Source organism: Berghia stephanieae, chromosome 4 (assembly GCF_034508935.2).
Source record: "Berghia stephanieae isolate SIO BIC M18660-M18661 chromosome 4, UCSD_Bste_1.3, whole genome shotgun sequence".
NCBI classification, from domain to species: domain Eukaryota; kingdom Metazoa; phylum Mollusca; class Gastropoda; order Nudibranchia; family Aeolidiidae; genus Berghia; species Berghia stephanieae.
The window spans coordinates 54,415,260-54,437,759 of record NC_088363.1 but is presented as its reverse complement, the minus strand read 5'-3'; the positions used below and the strand labels follow the sequence as shown (position 1 = coordinate 54,437,759).

Below are 22,500 nucleotides of genomic sequence, written 5' to 3'. Positions count from 1 at the left end.
TACTACCACTATTACTACAACTACTACTACTACACACCATTACCACTACTACTACTACTACTACTACTACTACTACTACTACTACTACTACTACTACTACGACTACTACTACTACTACTACTACTACTACTACTACTACTACTACCACTACCACTATTACTACAACTACTACTACTACTACTACGACCACTACCACTACTACTACTACTACTACTACTACCACTATTACTACAACTACTACTACCACCATTACCACGACAACTTCTACCACCACTACTACTAGCACCACCACTATTACCACTAATAATAATACTAATAATAACAACAATAACAATAATAACAACAATAATAATATTATTAACGCTATCACCACCGTTACCGTCACTACCATCATCACCATCACTACCACCATCGTTATCATTATCATAATAAAAATAGCAATAATAACAATGAACAGTGATAGTGAAAATCAACTTCAACAGACAATACTAATGATGGCAACAACAACGGTTGTGACTATGATCTTCATTGATTCAATCATTATCTAATGTCACAAGATACTCATACATTCTTCTTCTTCCAGTGTCATCTCATGGGTTGAGGTCGACTTGAAATGACACGCCAATCTTCCCTGTTGACAGCTTGCTGACTGCATTCGGCTGCCGACAATCCTGTCCATGTCTTCACATCATCTATCCAAGTTCTTGCTGGCCTGCCTCTTCCTCTTTTCCCCTCAACTCTACCCTCAAGAATGTCCTTGTTGACAGTTTGATGGCGTCTTAGGTGTCCAAAATACTTAAGTTTTCTTGTTTTTATTACTTTCATTAGGGTCGGTCTGATATCAAGAATGTCACAGACTTCTTGATTTGTTTTCTTTTCTTTCCAACTGATTTTTCCAAGGCGACGGAAAGTTCACATTTCAAAGGCCTCAATTCTTTTCTCTATTTGTTTGTTCAAGGTCCATGTTTCTGAGCCGTAGAGAAGTGTTGAGTGGACATAACATTTGAGTATTCTTATTCTCGTTTTCATCTGCGTTTGTTGCGAAGTTAAAATGTTATTCAGTTGGCTGAACCTCGACTTAGCTATAGCAATCCTGTTTTTCACTTCCAGATCATTCTTTCCGTTGTTGGTCATTGTCTGTCCAAGATATTTAAAAGAATCTACTTGTTCGATGTTTTGATTATTAATTTGGACTTTTGCGCTTTTTTCAGGCTTCTTTGACATGACCATTACCTTCGTCTTTTGAACATTCATCTCTAGACCCTTTGCTGTACTGTTCAGGTTTACTTGATTTGCAAGGATCTGTAGATTTGTCTCGTTCGATGCCAACAATACTGTATCATCTGCATATCTCAGATTATTTATCCTCCTACCTCCAATAACAATACCTGGAATGTGCTCGGTTTTACGGAAGATAAACTCTGTGTACAGGTTAAATAGATATGGAGAGAGGATACATCCTTGCCGAACTCCTCTTTTAATTGGCGTGAAAGGTGACAGATCGCCCTGAATCCTGATGGCTGCTTTTTGATGCCAATATAGATTGGTTATTAGCCGTATATTTTTGCCATCAATGCCTGCCTTTTCCAGACATGTCATTAATTCTCCATGCTGTACCCTATCAAATGCTTTTGCGTAATCGATAAAGCATGCATAGATTTCTTTTTGATGATCAAGGTATTTTTGTGTGATATTATTTAAACAGAAAATTGCTTCTCTTGTTCCATTATTTTTTCTAAAGCCAAACTGTACATCGCCAACTTCATTATCGATGGCAGCCCTGATTCTTTCTAGGATGATCTTCAATAATAATTTAGTTACATGGGGCATCAGACTTATTGTGCGGAAATCACTGCAAGTTGTCGCCTTTGTTTGTTTCGGTAGGGTGATGTAAACCGATTTGGCAAGTTCGTCTGGAATATAGCCTGTATTGTAAATACTATTAAAGAGATCTGTTAGTTTCACAATTGAGAATTCTTTCAAAATTTTTAGCATTTCTGTTACAATGCCATCTTCACCCTCAGCCTTGCCATCTTTCATATTTTTCAATGCATTTTCTATCTCACATGCGAGTATTGGAGGACCTTCAGTGTTGCTTGGCAAAGGTATTTGGTGCCTGTCATCATCAAATAACTCGCCAATGTATTGACACCATCTTTCTTTTATATCCTCTTTCTCAAATAATATTTTACCATTCTTGTCTTTAATACAGTTATTGTTGTTAGTGGTGCGTTTTTTGCCCGAAATTTGTCTTATTTCCTCGTGGGCTGCTTTTCCATCTAGGCAAAATATTTCGATCATCCTGCATTTGTGGTTAAGCCAATTTTCTTTTGCTATGCGACATTTGTGTTGGATTTTCTTATTCAGCGCTTCATACTCTGGTTTGTTCTTCATTTGTTTACGTTCTGACATGAGATCCAAAATTTCTGGTGTCATCCATTGCTTTCTTGTTCTTTTCTCCTTCTTTGGAATAACCTTATTACCGAATTTTATGCTGTCTTTGAATATGTTCCATTTTATATAAATTTCTTCAATTGCATTTGCTTGTGAGAATTGTTCTTGTGATTCAATAAGTAGTTCATCATATCTGTTCGAAACAGAGACATTATATTTCTCCTGCAATTCTGATGACCATTTTAGACGATCGATGTCCAATTTTTCTAATAGCTTTGGTTTTTTAATTTTCTTTAGCTTTAACGTTAGCTTTGCAATAAGTGGGTTATGGTCAGAATTGATATCAGCTCCCGGGTATGTTTGGCATGATTTTACACTGTTGCGAAACCTTTTCCTGATCATAATGTAATCTATTTGATTTCTACACCAGTCCCCTGGACTTTTCCATGTGTATAATTTTCTCTTTGGTTTCTGGAAAAAGGTGTTGGTAACAATCAGCTCATTTTCAATGCAGAATTGAACTAGTCTGTCTCCGCGCTCATTTCTAACCCCAAGTCCATATTGGCCAACCACGTCACTCTCCTTCCCGTTCCCAATTTTAGCATTTAGGTCACCCATGACAATTAACACATCCGTTGATTTTCCGTGTTTCATCATACTTTGTAATTCTTCGTAGTATATTTCAATGTCCTCATCCGAATAATCACTTGTGGGTGCATATGTCTGGATGATTGACATGTCAAAAGGTCTGGCTCTCAATTTTATCATCATGTTTCTGGAACTTACAGCATATATACCTATAATATATTTGAGAATGTTAGATTTCACCAGCACACCCACACCATGTTGATGTTCACTACCTCCAGAATAGGTAAATTTGTGAGTGTCTCTTTTTACAGTACCCTCTTCTGTCCATCTGTGCTCAGACACTCCTAGGATGTCCACCTTCATCTCATCTGTCTCCTTAATCAAGTTGTCCAGTTTACCTAGTGTATATAATGTCCGGACATTCCATGTTCCAATGCGTAGACATTTCCCTGCATATTTCATACATACATTATCGGACTCCAATCCTCCCGCAGGGTTTAGATTGACGTCGTCATCCTCGTTTGTACTACTCCCTGAAGAGATTGTCTCTTCACTGTTAATATTTACAACAGGTATCACACCCGCAGGGTCTCAGGGTACCTGTATAACTTCCATAAACTTTACGTGGCATGATTCATTTCAATACAATGGGATAATACATAGTAGGGCCCCAATCCTTTCTACGATGGCCGACCGCAATCATTTAACGTCTTTGACGCGCTCCACGTGTACCATACACCTTGCTGTAACGCCATCAAGTCCATTGTCCATGTTGCTGGATCATCTGCACTCTCCGCCATAACAGTCTTCATGCACATAAAGGAAAGACGACTCCTTACCCTCCGGCAGAGCCTTTGGGTCCCCTCGTATAGTTTAGCCGGTCAGTCAAAACCGTTGCCCGGGGTGTGGCCACTGAGTGCACATCAGTTACTTGGAGCCATATACGAGTTAGACACATGAGGTGGAGACCAAATAAGTTACTAAGCCACTTCTCAGGATCACCAAGAAGCGTGACTGCCTTTCACCGTGAGGTACTACTCCTCCCTCTCATGCCCTACACCCCATACCTCATACATTACAAGTAGAGAAAAATAAGAATTGCACATTTACATTAATATAATATATTTCTCATATGCGTATCAAGCCCAAGACTTGCTCAATTATAATGACTAACAAACAAACACGTTCCTCTATTCACACCCTTCACCTACACACATATCCACCCACCCAGACAAATACACACACGCGTGCGCGCGCGCACACACACACATACATACACACACACTGATCTACGAATACACTTGTACAACAAACAGTGAGGGAAAAAATGAATTCAAAGGATTCAATCATGGCTAATAGACGAAATATTCAAATAATATATGTCATAATCTTATACATTGATGCATACCACAATAAATAGGTAGAGTAATCAATAAAAAAAAGATAATAATAATTTTAAAATAAAAAACACGACAAAAAATTCCAAATCTTCGCAATTCTGTCCCTGTGGAGTTATTTATAAATTGTATAAACTTGTACATATTTGGCTTTCCAATTAAATAATTAGGTAAATTTTTTCCTCTGAAATAGTTATACCGTCTGCATTCACAGATTATTGTGGTACTCGTCTTCAATTGAGTTACAATTTATACAGAGCCTTGAAGGAAAATCAATTTTTGGTCTCTGCCATCTCCCCCTTTCGCACATAAAATTATATCGGTTCCTTCACTTTCCTAAAGGCAATTACATACTAGCTCCTCTGTCTTTCTTATGTAAAGCTAATTGCCCATTGAGACTTAAGTTCGTTCTACAGTAACGTGACAACTACCATCATCACCATCGTCACTGTTGCCAATACCGCTATGAGGTATCAATGTTATTAAGGTCCATTCATAGATTTTATGTCAAATGATATTTCTAATCTAAATTAACACCATGTCCTTTCAAAGATTTAAGATAAAAAGGTGATCAAGAGGACACTTGATGTATTTTCGGATATCTTTTAGAATAATCTGTTATGACCGACGTGTACATATATGCAGGTCTGACATCCGAACCCATTTTATGGGCCTAGTTTAACATTGTTGTAATGGACAATTTTTTGCGTCATTTCTTTTAGATTTCCATTCCAACAATGAGCCCATAATGAATTAGGTTATCAGACCTGTAAATATATTCACGTCAGTTATGACATAAGTGATAAGCAGCGTTGCGATATTATGATTATTAACAGTTTTCTTTTTCTCGATAACTAGTCGTAATTATGAGCCAATTAATTGAACCAACTGGCTCTTATCCTAATCAAATAGGCTAAGGTTCGAAGCAGGTGACCATTAACCGGCATTTACTCCTTTGCAAATCGTTATGCTTCTCATTTTTGTGCGTAATGAAATAGACTCTACTCTCATACAACCCAAAAATATTGTCAATTACAACAATGTTAATTTAAACAAGCTTATAAGTTTTGTTTGTAATTAGATAGTTTACTTTTGTGTTTTGTGCACGTAGCCCCTAAATTTTAAAAATTGATTTCGCTAAACAAGATATGCATGAAACTGTTTTACTTTATCAATAAACGCTGTTTTTTTTTTATATAATGATAGGGAAAATGCCAGTCGCTTGATTTTAGCCGACAGTATTTCAGAAGTTTTTATCTGAGGGAGAGGGATTTGACTTAGACCTAGTATGTTTTTTTTTAATCTATTTTTTTTAATTGAATGTTTGATAATCTGAATTATTATCATTATTGTAATCTTGATATTATTACACACTATCGTCATGTACATATATACAGGTCTGACATCCGGACCCACTTATGGGCCTAGTTTAACTGTTGTAATGGACAATAATTTGCGTCATCTTTTGAGTTTTCCATTACAACAATGAGCCGATCAGGAATTGGGTTATCAGACATGACCTTCAAAACTTCAAAATGACAACGATAAAAACAGATCGTTAAAAATCTGAAATGGGTGCGTTTATTAGAGCGTGTTCGCTTAAAACGATAATTTGAATTATATGCGTTTATGTAAAATAATCACAACATCCGCCCGTCGGATTGATATGATTTAGTGAGAACTAATAATTAAAATGGCTTTTTAGAATCATTAACAAAGAGCTGAGCGACGTCAATTTCGTTCCTTCCCTACGGTAACTTCCAACAGTCACATATAATTATTATGCGGGGTCCTATTTTTTAATCAGTAATGTATTTAAGTTAATTAAATTGTGCTCAGCATATAATTATCGTCATTCAAATCAGTTATCACTGTCGGTTTAAGCTTTAGAAATCAGGATTAACGTGACACAAGGGATTGGTAGATGTTTTTGAATTCAGAATTAAATCTTTTGTCCTGAATAGGGTCGTTTGATCTCCAATATTGGCGGAGCCGTCACATTTACTTCGTCTTCGATCCCCCTAGAATATACCTAATACTTTTTTCTAGGTTCCGTTCTGTTTGTGAATTAAGATTTGATTTGTGTTCTGAATTGGCAAACTGCCTAAAATAAACTTTTAATTTCTTTTGTTTTGGCCTGGCCCTGGCAATTTTTTTTCCTTCAATATCAACTCTCTGTTTTGCACTGATAGGTTTGTTAGAAATAACATTGTATCAAAATTTGAGTGTATACCTTTTAGTGGGGTTCTCTGTCTGGTTGGGATTTTCGGTGATCTCAAACTAGACTATCGGGTTTCTTTAAAAGTGACCAAGCAAATCGTATTCAGTTTTCATCAACTATAGCTGTTTTTCAGCGGGGATGACCCTCTCCCGGATCGTAGAGAAGCTGCTCAGGAAGAAAGTCCTATCCAATGAAACAGTCGAGAAGACTGACCTCAAAAGATGTCTGACCACCTTTGACCTCATCGGTCTAGGTAAGGAATGCGTTGAACGATGTTTATATTTGGATTTTTTAATTTCTCTTCTTACCAGCCATTTTCGCGATTTTCCCCAAAACTTCACACCCACCTATAACAAAAAAAAAATATTTTTATCACTCAAAAACAATAGCAGTAAAGTTCTTCCGATGCTTAATTTCTTTAGCAAGACATACCCTACAACGCCACTGATCATTTTCTTCAAATTTTATGATATACAAAAGAAATTTGAATAAGAAATATGTTGCTTGTATCGTAACGAATGTGACGATTTTCCTATAGTTGGTAAATAGATGCTTAAAATCCGACAACCAGATAATGTGAGCATTTATATAGTGCGGGGGTCCAGATAGATCAGTTGATAGATCACTCGCTTCACGCGCAAAAGGACCGAGATCGATCCCGGGTGAAGTTGAGATTTTTTTTTTTGACACCCCCCCCCCCCTCCCATGTGCACCCAGCCGTGATTGAATAGCTAGGTCTGTTAGATTTGGCGGAAAGTAAGTTGCGATAGACTAGCGTCATATCCAAAGGATAGCAAACAATTATATTGTCCGTTTCACGATAAAGAAACCGGGATAAACTCAGGCTTCATGTGCCTTATCTCTTTGAAGGACAACAGCGTTTTTTGAGTGCAATATTCACTAATTGTGACCAAACAGTTTTACAAGATAATTAAAAGGATTGTTCTTTGAACCAAATTAAAATCATGGTTGACAGAGAGTTATATCACTGAGATCTCAGTATGAATAATTTTATTCCATTAACGTGTTAGCTTTATATACGTTTCATTTAATTAATTTTCAATACCTTCAGTAGTAGTGAATAATGATTAACCAAGGCTTCACAGTGCCATGTGGATATAATTGGTTTGATTATTTTTACATATGAAAGACATTTTGTGATTTGAGATTATTCTGTTTGTTGTATAATGAATTAAAAGGATAAAAATTAAAATAAAATAAAAGTAAAATTAAATATGTCCTATGACCAGCGTCAAATAAGATAAGATAAGATAGAACAAATTTACAAGACGGTATTAAAACCTTTATAAGACAAGGGCAATTCTGTTACCGGTCGGGTATCATTTCCCACCTGAGTGCAGTGAGATAATGTAAGTGAAGAGGCTTTTTCAACTCAGGACTCAACTTTGCGTCGCACACACGGACCAGTTGTTCACAAAAAAAAAAAATGTTATACAAAAAGTTTCCGAGACCGCACAAAGGGTGATCATAGTTACAAGAGATTGTAAATTTGAGCTTGAACCATGAAATTGATCAGATGAAATATTACCGTGGTAATGTTTGTCAACATTTAGGATCAAATACTTAAAAGGAATAATTAGATCATAACCGCTTTCGGCCTACAAGAAAATTAATATGTTTAAACGGTATTAACCAGTTAATAAATGCCATTCATCACAAAGACGGTTATTTATTTTCTGGCCAAATTCTTAAATTAATACTCGTCTTTCTGGATTAGGACAGTTAGCTGGTTAATACGTCTACTACTACTACTACTACTACTACTACTACTACTACTACTACTACTACTACTACGACTGCTACTACTACTACTACTACTACTACTACTACTATTACTACTACTACTACTACTACTACTACTACTACTACTACATACTACTACTACTACTACTACTACTACTACAACTACTGTACTACTACTACTACTACTACTACTACTACTACTACTACTACTACTACTACAACAATACTACTACTACTACTACAACAACTACTACTACTACTACTACTACTACTACTACTACTACTACTACTACTACTACTACTACTACTACTACTACTACTACTACTACTACTACTACTACTACTACTACTATTACTCCTACTATAGTAGTAAAATGTTGTAAGAATGATAGTACAAAAAAATAAGCCGAATAGGCGGAATGCGCTTTTTCAAATAAAAATTCGGTTACCTGCGGCTAGTTGGGGCAATAAATAAATGTAAAGCACATGACTATGGTGAAACAATGAAGATGCCATTAATGAACATATATAATTGTTTATTTATTCGTTCAGGTATTGGAAGCACTCTTGGAGCAGGTCTCTACGTGGTCTCCGGACAGGTTGCCCACGACAACTCTGGACCATCCATCATAATCTCCTTCTTGATAGCAGCTGTAGCATCAGCCTTTGCTGGTAAGATCTAAAAAGAAAACACGAGTTTTTTTATGTAGCACGATATGCACTTAGTAAATGTGCTCAAAGCGGTATACAAGGTGTCCCAAGCTAGCAGCAACACCTAACATGTAGAATGAGAAAGCAAAGTCACAGGTTAGGAACTCCACTAGGAGTTTATACTGTTTTAAGGCGATCTTTCAATAATTTAACCTTTTCCCTGTTTATTCCAGCTATTTGCTATGCAGAATTTGCAGCCCGTATCCCTAGAGCCGGATCTGCCTACGTCTACAGCTATGTCACGATCGGGGAATTCATGGCTTTCGTCATTGGATGGAACCTGGTGCTCGAATACGTCATTGGTAGGTAGTCTTTCAGATCATAAAGTGTCGCCTTCCTTAACTTATAACCTGATTCCAAGACTTGTATTTTGACGTCATTTTAGGTCAGTGCACCGTCTAGTGAGTTGTCGTTAGTAGTACTCAAGGAAAGAAATGATCGCATTGACTGAATTAACCAGTAGATTTTTGAACAATCAAATCATAGAATGTGTGACATACCTTCAAACGTGCTCGGACAAGCATGGTTGGTAGTTTATAAGTAATAACATGAGTGAAATCGACTTCTCTCTCTGATCATTGTTCTTGTTTTTCTACCTACAATACGCTTCAACAGTCGTGACGTCACTTCACCCGTAATGACGCAGAGTCACAGTAACTGGATCTAAACTATCGGAACAATGGCGGACGCCCTTATGAAATACTTCTCCGACGAGCATAAAAGTGTATCCAGAGGAGAAAAACATTATAAATCTGATCATGTTTTGACTTTTATACATGATATATGAAAAGTTCTAGGCAGCATGAAGAATAAAAAGTACCGATTTTCTTTGTTTAGAACCACGCTGCTCGCCGTTGCTGGGCGACGTGACGTCAGACTATTGAATCCAATTGATAACTCGATTTTTCTCGTAAACATTTAAGTTTACACATAGTTTTCTGTGTTGGTTCTATTGATCAAGCGATAGACCAGTGGGTATTTTACATAGACAAATACCATCGATAGTAAAACGTGTGTAGTTTCCTGTTTACCAACCACCGCTATTGTTTACATTATGACGACTGTTCGAAAGGCGTGGTTATCTTGGTGTCTACTGATTGAATACATGATTTGCTTTCTTTTTGTGGTCTGGCCTTGTATTTGGCCGTAATTATTTGGCTCGGCGGTGTCAGGTTATGACGGCTGTGCATAAAGCCCATGGAACCGGAGTATTCTTCGCAAACTCAGATTTAATATTGGCCATAATATATTATCGATAAAGATGGAACGAAATTGACGCCATCAGAGCGAGACTCGAATCTGGACCTTCCGATCTGAAGGCGAGTGTCATACCACTAGACCACACAACCGCATAAGTTGTATGCAGTCGGTAACATACCAGTCAAGTTTGTGTGACGGCTACAGTAACTGCAAGTGGTCATTGTTTTGTCCACTACAACATTGGACTGAACGCAAACTATAGCGGTTTTGTCTGTCTCTATGCGCTTTCCAATGCTTCATTTATTTCTCATATAAAGGATTACAGCAAACAAACATTTTCTTCCCAAGAAATCCAGCTCCCAATTTTGTGTGTTAAGCTAGGTATTCTTTTATACCTGGGTGGAGTTTGGCATTATATGTAAAGTACTTTGCCTAGGTCCAAAATATTGCTTCTCCCCACTCTATTTATAGGACTGCACCTAATACGACCGATGAGTTCGGTTTTCTTATAATATTATTATAGTGGCTCGTGCACTCTTTAATTTTTGTGATATTTCTATGGTTGCTTTCAAGCAGAGGCGATGACATACGATTGGAGAATCATGGTGGCCTATGTCTGCTTGATGATGATGATGATGATGATGATGATGAGGAGGAGGAGGAGGAGGAGGAGGAGGAGGAGGAGGAGGAGGAGGAGGAGGAGGATGATGAGGATGATGAGGATGGTGGTGGTGATGATCATGAAGAAGAAGAAGAAGAAGAAGAAGAAGAAGAAGAAGAAGAAGAAGAAGAAGAAGAAGAAGAAGAAGAAGAAAAAGAAAAGATGATGATGATGATGATGATGATGATGATGATGATGATGATGATGATGATGATGATGATGATGATGACGATGATAATGAATGATAATAATGGTCACAAAATGGCTATCCCTATTATTCTCCAGGAACTGCCTCCGTGGCCCGTGGGTTGAGTGGTTACATTGACTCCCTGGCAGACAACAAGATTTCAGACTTCTTTAACTCTACCATGCCCATGCATATTTCCGACTTATCGGCCTATCCAGATTTTCTGGCATTTCTCTTGACAATCGTCGTCACCAGTAAGTAGGCATAATCAACAATGTGATCCAATCTCTCAAAACGGTAAAAATAGATGCTATATGTTTAAGTAAAACACTCACAACATCCACCAGCCGGATATAACGAACCAACACACAAACCTGTATGCAACCTTTAACGCTTATTGTCTGATTGATATGGAAGGAACGATTTTGACGTCACGCAGCTCTTTGTTATTGTTTTTACTCAGCCATCGTTATGAGTAAATTATGCCTTTCCGCCACGACTTCATAAGATACCGTCGCCTAGGCATTCCACGAAGGAATAAAGATAATTCGCCAAGCAAGATGTCTGATGTCAACAGGAATCACCTCCAAGTGAGCAAATTGGGGGTTAATAATCTTACTCAAGGAAAAAAAGCGAAAGTGCCTAAAGCGGGGCTCGAATCTGGGACCTTCCGGGTTACAGTGCAATGCCCAGCCACTTGGCCACCTCGTCCTATTTTTTTATGAGTAATTCTCACTAAATTGTATCAATCAGACTATAAACGGTCAATGTTACACGCAGTTTTGTGTGTTGGTAGGTCATATCCGGCTGGCAGAATGTTGTGAGTTAATTACCTAAGCGCACAGCATCAATAGATAGAACGAATTTGACGTCACTCAGCTCTTTGTTTTTGTTTTTAGCCAGCCATTTTTATGAGTAGTTTTCACTAAATCGTATTAATCAGACTATGAACGTTAAAGGTTTTGTGTGTTGGTACGTTTTATCCAACTGGCGAATGTTGTGAGTTTTTTTAACTAAACGCGTAGCATCAATAATTTACTGAGAACGAATCACTAACAGGTTGTCTAAAATGATGATAAAGAGCTGAGTGACGTCAACTTCGTTCCTAGTCTTGCTACTGCAGATATGATCTATAGTCAAAAACAACATTAAATTTGGGATAAGTCTATTTGCCTCACTGAGGAAAACGAATAAAGTTTCAAGAAGAGAATATTTACCAAGCTGTTAAAAATTGTGGACTGTAAAAAGAAATGTGCACAAATTAATGATAAAACACTCGCTTCACACGCAAAGGGATCAAGATCGATCCCAGGTGCAGTCGAGATTTTTTTCTGACCTACTCTGCAGTGAATGGGTAGCTGGATCTGTTAGTTCGGGCGGATTTTTTTTTTTTTTTTTTTTTTTTGCTATAGAATAGCGTCATATCCTAAAGGTTACAAGCAATTGCTATTGTCCGTTTCACGCTAAAGAAACAGGGATAAACTCCGGCTCCGAGTGACTTTTGTTTTGTTTTTTTAAAAGGTTAACACGGAACAGGCAAATACGCTTGCCATCAATGATATAATTTGAGCTTTGTGATGAATATGATGATGATGATGATGATGATGATGATGAGGATGATGATGATGAGGATGATGATGAGGATGATGATGATGATGATGATGATTATTATTATTATTATTATTGTTATTATTATTATTATTATTATCATTATTTATTTTTTAATTATTATTATTATTACTATTATTATTATTATTATTATTATTATTATTATTATTATTATTATTATGATGATGATGATGATGATGATGATGATGATGATGATGATGATGATGATGATGACGATGATGATGATACATGTCGGCAACGACGACAATACCATCGATAGTGATAATAAAAATTATGACAATGAAAAAGATAGTGAAATCGACAACCATATTATCATAATAAGCATGATTTACTATTGTCTCAAACGCTGCTTTGAGCACATAATTTAGCGGATATTGCGCTTTTTAGAAATTTCAATTTGTTTCATTTTTCACCCTCTCTCCAAAGTTGTTCTTGCCTTGGGAGTGAAAGAGTCCACTCGTTTCAACAACATTTTCACCGTAGTCAACTTGTTGGTCATCCTCTACATCACAATCTGTGGTCTCTTCAAGATTGACTGGAATAATTGGAATCTTAGTGAAGATGAGGTCAGTGTGTAGCCAGCGAATACGTAGATAGAAATGATTACTATCTAAAGTCCCCTATCTAAGAGTGTACCAGGGTTATTAAGTCATATAAAATCAATTTTTTTGAAAGTATTTATTTACTTAGAAAAAGATCACTGATAACAAAAATCATCAAACGCCAAATGGAATTTTTAGGACACATTATCCGCCACCCTGGTTTGGAAATACTCGCCTTGACTGGAAAGATGAATGGAAAAAGAATAAGAGGAAGACAAAGAATAACGTATTTGAAAGGGATAAGAACTTGGACAGATGAAGCTGAGAAAGGTGGCGCTGCTTTAATAGAACTGGCAAGAGATAGATCAGCTTGGCGGAAGATGACCTCCGACGTCTGCTTCAGATATGGAACTACATGAGATGAGATTTATGTACTTATTTATTTGTTTATTTATTTATTATTTAATTATTTATTCATTAATTATTTTTTTTAATTTAATTATTTATTTATTTATTTATTTCTTATTTATTTTTTTTTAAAGGTCAATATCCCTATACCTGTTTATTGTCGTATTTAAAAGATGGAGATAAATCTAAACTGGCAAAGTGACGACAAACATTGGGTGTCTCCCTTTCCTGAGGTTAAAAAAAAAGAAGAAAAAAATGGACTGGAATAATTGGAATCTTAGTGAAGATGAGGTCAGTGTGTAGCCAGCTAGCTAGTTTCTTTCAGTCCATTCGTTGGGGGAGTTAGGGGAGCGAGGGTGACGAGATGATCGAGTTGTTAAGGCAATACCCGGTTTTAGATGCGAGTTTCATCACCATGAATCGTCAATGTTCTCATTAAGACAACATAGGTTGATTCCTGCTGATCAGATGTTTGTTCAATGGATTAATCCTATCGCCTTCATGGAATGCCGAGACAACAGCATCTTATGACGCCGTGTACTTCTTTTCTTAATCCTGCTGAACCATAGGTGTTCCAGTGTTGTGAGCATTCGACACACAGCTTTACATAATGATTGCATTGATTTACACGTGACACTGCATGACTCGAGATTCCCGATAGCTCAGCTGGTATAGCACGTGCTTTACACGAAAAGGGTTCGAGTTTGATTCCGGATGACCTTGTAAACTGTAAAAGGTGATCAGAACATGAAGGACTCAAAATGTATGTATATTTGCATGAAATCAAGCAAGCTAGCTATGGCCGAGGTAAAGGGAAATACATCACCAAAATCAATCATGTTTTTTCTCTAAAAAGATCACGATTCCAATTTGAGATGAAGGAGTAATGAAAATTCTTCGTGATCGAATTCATAAAAGTAACATTAGTGATGGGAAGATCAATAATCAGATTGTGTCGATCTTTTAAAAATCATTTTAGTGAAATTGGTAGGTTTGTCACACTCTGTGAGTTTATGATAACGATGATGACCCCAGTCTCTCTGGCACCCTGGCAGTATTCCCTCTGAGAATATGTCCGAATAACTCACAAAGGAATGCCACTAAATAAGAATTTGACAATTCTATTCAATTTTTGTATTTATTACTCATATTTTAACAGGATAACGCACCTACGCTTAGCAATTTCCGAAATTATTAAAAAAGATTTTTGGTTGGATTTTTAAAAAAAAGGTTTTTTCTCAAGGGATGGGAGATGTTGAATGGTTTTATTATATTTAGTTTATTGTCTCTTTCTTTTTTTAATTTTAAATAATTTTTTTTCCCCCTTTTTTTTCTTTTTTTTTTTTTTTTTTGGTTTGTAAGTTATCGTTTGTTTCTGAGTTTTACTTTATTGTTTGTTTTGTTTTGTCCTGTTTTTGGGGGATTTTTCGGTTTGGTTGGTTTTTGGTTGTTTTTTTTTTTTTGTTGTTTTTTTTTTTGGTTGTTTTTGTTGGGTTTTTTTTTTGTTTAGTTTTATTTGTCGGGGGGGGGGGGGGGGGGTGTCCGTTTTTGTTTGGATTTATATGTTAAAACCTACTCAACTTTGTAGCTACATGCAGTAAAGTTTCTAAAATAAGCTCACAGGAAACGGTTCTAGGATAATAAATTATATTTCCTAATTTGCTTCCCTAGATCCCTTCCCACGCCGGGAAAGGAGGGTTCATGCCTTATGGTTTCTCAGGCATGATGGCGGGAGCTGCTACTTGTTTCTATGCATTTGTTGGATTTGACGTCATCGCAACTACTGGTAAGGATGAGGTGAATGAATAAATACTCACGGTAGCCCATTTCCATGGTTACACCATACTCGATACCTGTGGCAATGCCTTATCCATTCCTTCAGTAGGCCCTATGGAACCAAATTTCTATTCCAACAAGTACACATCGCCCGTTAGGCTCTCTTTTTGTATTAGGACTCTAAAATTAGCCGTTATGCCTGCGTCTGATGGTAGCCATGTTTGATTAAGTTGATGTGTATGAAATTGCACGATCCAATGATAAATGTCCCGGGCCAGTAGTAGACCTTCATAGCCATTAGGCACATGGAACCGGAGTTTATCCCGGTTTCTATAGCGTGAAACGGATAATAGCAATTTATTGCTCTCCTTTTTCTAGGAAGCTGGTATATCGCAAAGTATCTTCAGCCAGATTTAACAGACCCAGCTACCCAATTACAGCTGGATGGACAGGTGTTGGCGGGGGTCAGAAAAAATCTTGACTTCCAACGAGGTCGAACTCAATCCTTATTGCGTGTGAAGTAAGTGCTCCACCAAGTGAGCTATCGGAACACCGTCCTGGGTCAGAGTGATTGCTATAATTCTCAAGAGTCCTATCCCTGACCACGCTCATCATTGCTTGACTTTGTTGCATTACGCTCGGCCACGGATGCATAAATCAGGAATGACAAATGTGAGATTTTGCTGAATGAACGATTGACCAATTCATTAATCAAAGAACTTCGAAGTTACTGGCATTGGTTGTATTGTTGAATTCAATAAATACTTAATCGGTTCACCTTTTTTTTTTGGTGGTCGTCACCGTGTTTTGTGACGTGATGTTTTGGGCAGAGTCAGAGGATGAGTTTTCAATTTATTTTGGCGATCTTCGTCTTGTTCTGTGAAGTAATCATTGGGGAAGAAGACGGGTTATTATTAGTTAACAGAGGCTACGGTTTGGGCTTATCTGTACGACGCTATCAGGGACAAACACATTTCCCTTAGTTTAAAAACGTGTGCTTTTATATAGAGCAGTATTCACTAAACGTGCTCAAAGCGCTTTAGAAAGGGTCCCGGACCAACAGCAACACGTAACATGTAGAACGAGTCATGACGCCTGTGAGGCGATATTACATTTTTTTTTCCGACATGTACAACGCTGTTAACGGCCAAGTACTCATTTTACACATGAGTACAGTGAGAGAATGTTAGTAAAAGAGCCTTTTCCAAGGACTCAACTATGAACAGAGCGAGGCTCGAACCCAGAACTTTCCGATTCGAAACCGAATGTCATACCACAAGACCACAATTTATTTATTATAATTTGGATTTTTGTTTGTTTTGTTCTATTTACTTCCACAGGTGAGGAAACTCAGAATCCTCAGAAGTCCATCCCGATTTCCATCATCGTCTCCTTATTGTTCATCTTCTTCTCCTATTTCTGTGTGTCTGCCGTCATGACACTCATGTGTCCATACTACCTCCTGGACACCAAGGCCCCCCTCCCCCAAGTCTTCAAGAGGGTAGGATGGGGAGTTGCCAGATACATTATTAGTACAGGAGCCATTGCAGGATTGACGACAAGGTATGTATGTTTGCAGCCGTTTAATATATTAATAAAATCTGAGCATTTTGGTTTAATATATTAATAAAAACCTGAGCATTTAAATAGCACAGCTTCCACTAACCGTGCTCAAAGCGCTTTACAAGGGGTCCCCAGCCAACAGCAACACTTAGCATGTAGGATGAGACATAACGCCGGTAAGGCGATAGTTAATTTTTTTCCCGACAAAGACAAAGCTGTTAACTGTCATGTGTTCATTTCACACCTGAGAGCAATGAGAGAATGCGAGTAAAGAATATTTTTCAAGGACTCACTTTGCGCCGCTCAGAGCGGGACTCAAACCCAAGGACCATGGTCTGAGCTAAATAAAATAACCTTTTGTGATGTTGCAATTGCATAGAAAGCGCTATAGTAAATGAACATTATTATTATTATTATTATTATTATTATTATTATCATCATCATCATCATCATCATCATCATCATCATCATTATCAAGATTGTTGTTGTTAAGGTACTGTCTTTGTTATCATCATTATGATTATTTTTACTATCTTCATTCATTAAACATTTTTAAAGATCATAACATGTAAGTAAAACTCTCATTAATTTTAGTCTACTTGGAGCCATGTTTCCTTTGCCACGAGTCCTCTATGCAATGGGTACCGACGGAGTTATATTCAAGTTCATGGGCAAGATTTCACCCCGGTTCCAAACACCTATCATAGGAACTACAATCTCTGGGCTATTCTCAGGTAGGTATTTTAAAAGATTTAGACTGTTTGTCTTCATGTTTGTCACTTGGCTGGTCACGAAAGGATAAAGTGAGAAATGAACGAATTTGAAGGTTGGCTGAAGTGAAGAATGTATCAATAAAGATGAGAGAAGATAGATTGAAATGGTTCGGACATGTAAAGAGACGAGAGAGGGAGTTACGCAGGAAGAAAAGTATTGGACTTACGATTAGCGGGAAAGAGGAAAAAGGGACGCCCAAAGACTAGATGGTGGGATAAGATAAAGGGTGATATGAAAGAACTGGGCCTGGACGAAGATGATGCGCTGAACCGAGATGCATGGATATGTGGTATTCATTATGCGGCCCTGCAAAATGCGGGATAAACTGAAAGAAGAAGAAGAAAAAGTCCTCATCCTTCTTCTAATCCACCCTCTCCCCTCGATCACCAGAAGAACGTGAATAGTGAGTTGTATTCATTGTACAACCGATGAGATTTTTTTTACCCCGAGAGCATCACTAACGATAGCTTACTTTCAGCTTTCTTTTTAAGTAGTCATTCGGAACCATTGGGCCTATAGACTCAAACTTTATCCCGGTTTCTACAGCGTGAAACGGACAATAGCAATTGCTTGATACCCTTTGGATAGGACAATTGTCTATCACAAAGTACTTTTCCGCTACAACTAACAGACTCAACTACCCAATTCTATGCGTCGGGTTTCACACCGACATAATAAATAATAAATAATAATCCCTTTATTCATCCCAAGGGGAAATTTTTCTTTAAGATCTATTCCAAGGGAAGACTGGAATAACCCAGGCGCTAGCCGCATTGCAGCGCGGCAAATTGAGCTAAGGCTAGGTGACTTGTTCAAGGCCACAAGTTCACGTCCGTATAGAGTAATCCGGCTCGTTTGTCCTTTTGGCTATGAAGGATTGCTGATTTTACTACAGATAACTATCTGATCTAGTACATCTGCTCATTTATTAATCTTTTTTTTTTTATTATTTGAATGTATTTACTCTGAATATTCAATAAAATGTTATCAATTTAGGTCATGAAGTTTGTTATCAAATAATCCCACACCTGATATTATCTATATCTTTAGGAAGATATTGTTAGTAGATACTTAACCGTTGTTGAATTTTTAGTGGTAGTTTAATGAAATAATTTTAGAACAAAAAGGATCGTCCTTGAACCTATCTCACTGGCCGTCTAAATACAATAACAAAGAGATTCTGATGACTCGCGTCAATTTATCCATTCAATAGAATGAATGAAGTTGACGTCATTCGGCTCTTTGTCGTTGTTTCTAGACCGCCCGTTGGGTGATTAATGATAGAATTCACGAGTTGCTTTCTTTTGGTGGTCCTGCCTTGTATTTTGACGTAATCTTTTGGTGAGTGTCAGGTTATGATCGTAAGAAGGCTTTGTACTAACAGACCAAAAACAGTGAAGTTTATCCATTTATATGGCGGGCTGACAGTTGAGTATTTTCCATTAAATATTGCATCAATAGATTAGTATGCTTTTAAGTAAAATACTCTCCCACCTAAACCATTGTAACCAGCGCACCAAAAAAATGTGTAACGTTATTGTCCATAATGAATGGTCTCGTGAGAACTCATCACCACTCTTGGATTAAATTAGATAACCCTTTTTGTACATTGTCGTGAAATATCAAAGCTTAATTTCACTTCTTAATATTTTTAACATTTGATAAAAGTTACATCTGACCATAACTTCATGAAAAATCACTCGATTTACTTCAAATAAAGATTAAAATGCTCTGGGAAGCATATTCTTCCAGAAAATGAAAAAAAAAAAAATGCAAATCCAACATTTTTACCCTCCGACTGATTATGTCATTAATTGACACATATCAGTTTATCATTTCCATATTGCTCGATGTGCTGAACTGAGATTGCTCGATTCTTTCCTAGTCCTGGTGAGGATCCTTAGCTGAGAGGGAAGCAGTGCAGTTCCTCTTTTTTTTTTTTTTTGAGTGATCTAGAAGTGGCGCTAGCGCAGTAGAACCCCTTTAAACAAAAACAAACATCACCTCGCTGATGATCTAAAAACAATAAACAATGCTATTGTTAATTTTCTTCTTTTTTTTCATCCAGGAATCATGGCAATGGTATTTAATCTACAAGAACTTGTTGATATGATGTCTATCGGAACCCTGCTTGCTTACACTCTCGTTTGTATTGCTGTCTTGATTTTAAGGTAATGTAAAAGGGTAAAGGGCAGCGTGGCTCAGTGGTACGGTCTTTGCTTCGTACCGAAAGGTACCGAGTTCGATCACACGCCGATGCGCTGTGTGGCCTTTAGCAACAACTTTATTGTCTTTTTTGAGGGAACGTCTTTTTTTAAGGAAACGTCTTTTTTAAAAGAAACGTCTTTTTTGAAGGAAATGTCTTTTTGAGGGAACCTCTTTTTTTTAAAAGAAACGTCTTTTTTTAGGTAACTTTTTTTAGGGAACAACTTTATTGACGGACGTCTTTTTTGAGGGAACGTCATTTTCATTTTACACCTGAGTACGGGTAAAGGGCCTTTTCCAAGGACTCAACTAGGCGCCGCTCAGAGCGGGACCCGAACCCTGAACCTTCCAGTTCGAAGGCGAGTGTCGTATCACTAGACCACAAGACCGCACGAATGAGTAGCCGAAATAGTGAAACCTGGATTAAATTTAGATGTTATATTAAGGAGAAAGAATACAGTTAGTTCCTTCAATAGAGGAAATTTAAAGGTGCATAATTCCGATCATGTTTACTTCAAACTCAATTTTCTTCATCTAGACTAGTTTATTCCGACAACATACCGGATTGCAAGGCTGGGTCATAATTGAGATATTGTATTGTACTGATCTCTTTGTCAGGGGGTCCGGATAGCTCAGTGGGTAGAGCAATCGCTTCACACACAAAGAAACCGAGATCGATCCTGGGTGAAATTGATATTTTTTTCTAACCACCCTGTCTACCCAGTAGTGATTGGGTAGCTGAATCTGTTTGACCTGTCGGACAGTTACTTTGTGATAAACTAGCGCCGTCCAAAGGGTCGTAAGCAATTGCTGTTGTATGTTTCACTCTATTGAAATCGGGGTAAACTCCGGCTCCAAGAGCCTATTGGCTATGAAGGACTACTATTTTTATTTCTTTGTCTAAGTGTATAAAAGGAGATAAGTCACAATATTTTTATTATTATTAAATTATTTATAATCCCTTTCAGATATGAAACTGACGAGAAAGGTGTACAAATGGCTCACCAATTCCCAACCTTCCAAGTCAAATATTTGTTCAGCCCAAATGTACTTTATCCATCCCCTCTGACATCACGAGTAACAAAAATCTCCATTACCATTATCTGTAAGTTTCCCTCTTCTTCCCCCTTTGTCTCTTTCAGTTCACCTCTCTTCGTCCTTTCCAGCCTTTACTTTGTCTTCTTTACCACATCATTTCCACCTAGTACACTACTTCAATCTTTTTCTATTATTCCACAATCTAATAAAACAAGTTGTAATCATTTTGGTCTGAAAGCTCGACCTTTAAATCGATCGATTAAAACGGCCGTCATCTTGAAAAAAAAACCTCTTAAGTCTAGGACTTTTCTGGATCTTTTCTCTAATGTGCTGTTTGTTTTCCGCTTGTTTTATTTGGCAATATTGTTTGTTTGTTTTTGTTTTTGTTTTTGTTTGTTTGTTTGGGGTTTGTTTGTTTTTTGTTTTTGGGGGGGGGGGGGATGGGGAAGTCGGGGTTTTTGGGGGGTGGGGGGAGGGGGTTGATGTGATGTGAAACAGGACGCCTTTTTGTGTATAATAGATATAAATAGGGCAGAAAAGTCTCGACGACACACCTTCCTATCTTCCGATTCCAAACTCATTGGAAGTGTTTAACCAATACCCCGGAGGACTAACATTGAACAGGTTGTATATTGAATCATAAAGTGGCATAACTATTTTAGTAGCTGGGTGTATATGTCGATTCTTATGATTATGGGGCGTGAAAGAGCGAGGGTGGATGATCTTTATAGACGACCAGCATTTATTTCGGCTAGAAAATAAAATGCCATCCCTTTGAAACCAGAAGATCTCTGGCACAATGTGTGTTTCACATGCTCTGGAGGACAGGCTTCACACTTCCAAGGAGATTGGAACCAGTATTTCGGCATCATACTAGAAATAAGATAAAATGATTCCTTTTATTCATCCTAATGGGGAAATTTGTCTTTAGGGTCTATTCCAAAGGAAGACTGGAATAACCCAGGCGTCAGCCGCAGTGCAGCGCCGCAAACGGAGCTAGGGCGAGGTGACTTGCTCAAGGCCACACACAGAGAAGCGGGTATTCGAACCTGTTACCTTTCAGGTACGAAGCAAAGACAGTACCGCTGAGCCACGCTTAGCCAATATTTTCCCCTATAATATGGTTATACATCTGTGGTGCAATATCTTTCTCGCTATGATCATGCTCTTTTGTAATCAATGTTTTTTTCTTCTCTTTCTCTTTCGTACAGGTATCTTTCTCGTCGCTATGTCATCTGTACTTATATTCTGTGAGAGCGATTTAGTGAAAGGGAAAGGATGGACCATTTTTCTTGTCACTTTCTTAGCTATCCTTTGCTTTGTTGGTACCATTGTCATCCAAAGACAACCACAAAGTACTGTGAAGCTGTCTTTTAAGGTGAGTCATTTAAGTTCAGAGCCTTCAGGGTCGGGCTGAGGCCCTTGTAAAGTTGGCGTTTGGC

At 37.6% G+C, this 22,500-nt stretch overlaps 2 protein-coding genes across 5 annotated transcripts in view; one reads left to right on the top strand and one right to left on the bottom strand.

The window, feature by feature from the left end:
- The window catches only part of LOC144971802 (uncharacterized), a 23,532-nt gene extending 19,750 nt beyond the window's left edge, over window positions 1–3,782 (bottom strand). The window contains exons 1-3 of the mRNA XM_078912879.1: window positions 3,715–3,782; window positions 2,211–3,535; window positions 1,753–1,952 (exon numbers count right to left, since the gene is read on the bottom strand). Coding sequence (XP_078769005.1) covers window positions 1,753–1,952; window positions 2,211–3,535; window positions 3,715–3,782 — 1,593 coding nt within the window. The remainder of the gene's footprint in view (window positions 1–1,752; window positions 1,953–2,210; window positions 3,536–3,714) is intronic.
- The window catches only part of LOC144970840 (high affinity cationic amino acid transporter 1-like), a 45,233-nt gene that overhangs the window by 13,733 nt on the left and 9,000 nt on the right, over window positions 1–22,500 (top strand). For all 4 annotated transcript variants that reach the window (XM_078910924.1, XM_078910925.1, XM_078910926.1 and 1 more), the window contains exons 2-12: window positions 6,734–6,853; window positions 8,917–9,036; window positions 9,249–9,377; window positions 11,222–11,377; window positions 13,179–13,318; window positions 15,374–15,488; window positions 16,819–17,041; window positions 17,636–17,775; window positions 19,884–19,986; window positions 20,989–21,125; window positions 22,270–22,436. In XM_078910924.1, the coding sequence (XP_078767050.1) occupies window positions 6,739–6,853; window positions 8,917–9,036; window positions 9,249–9,377; window positions 11,222–11,377; window positions 13,179–13,318; window positions 15,374–15,488; window positions 16,819–17,041; window positions 17,636–17,775; window positions 19,884–19,986; window positions 20,989–21,125; window positions 22,270–22,436 (1,545 nt within the window). In that variant the 5' untranslated portion in view covers window positions 6,734–6,738. The remainder of the gene's footprint in view (window positions 1–6,733; window positions 6,854–8,916; window positions 9,037–9,248; window positions 9,378–11,221; window positions 11,378–13,178; window positions 13,319–15,373; window positions 15,489–16,818; window positions 17,042–17,635; window positions 17,776–19,883; window positions 19,987–20,988; window positions 21,126–22,269; window positions 22,437–22,500) is intronic.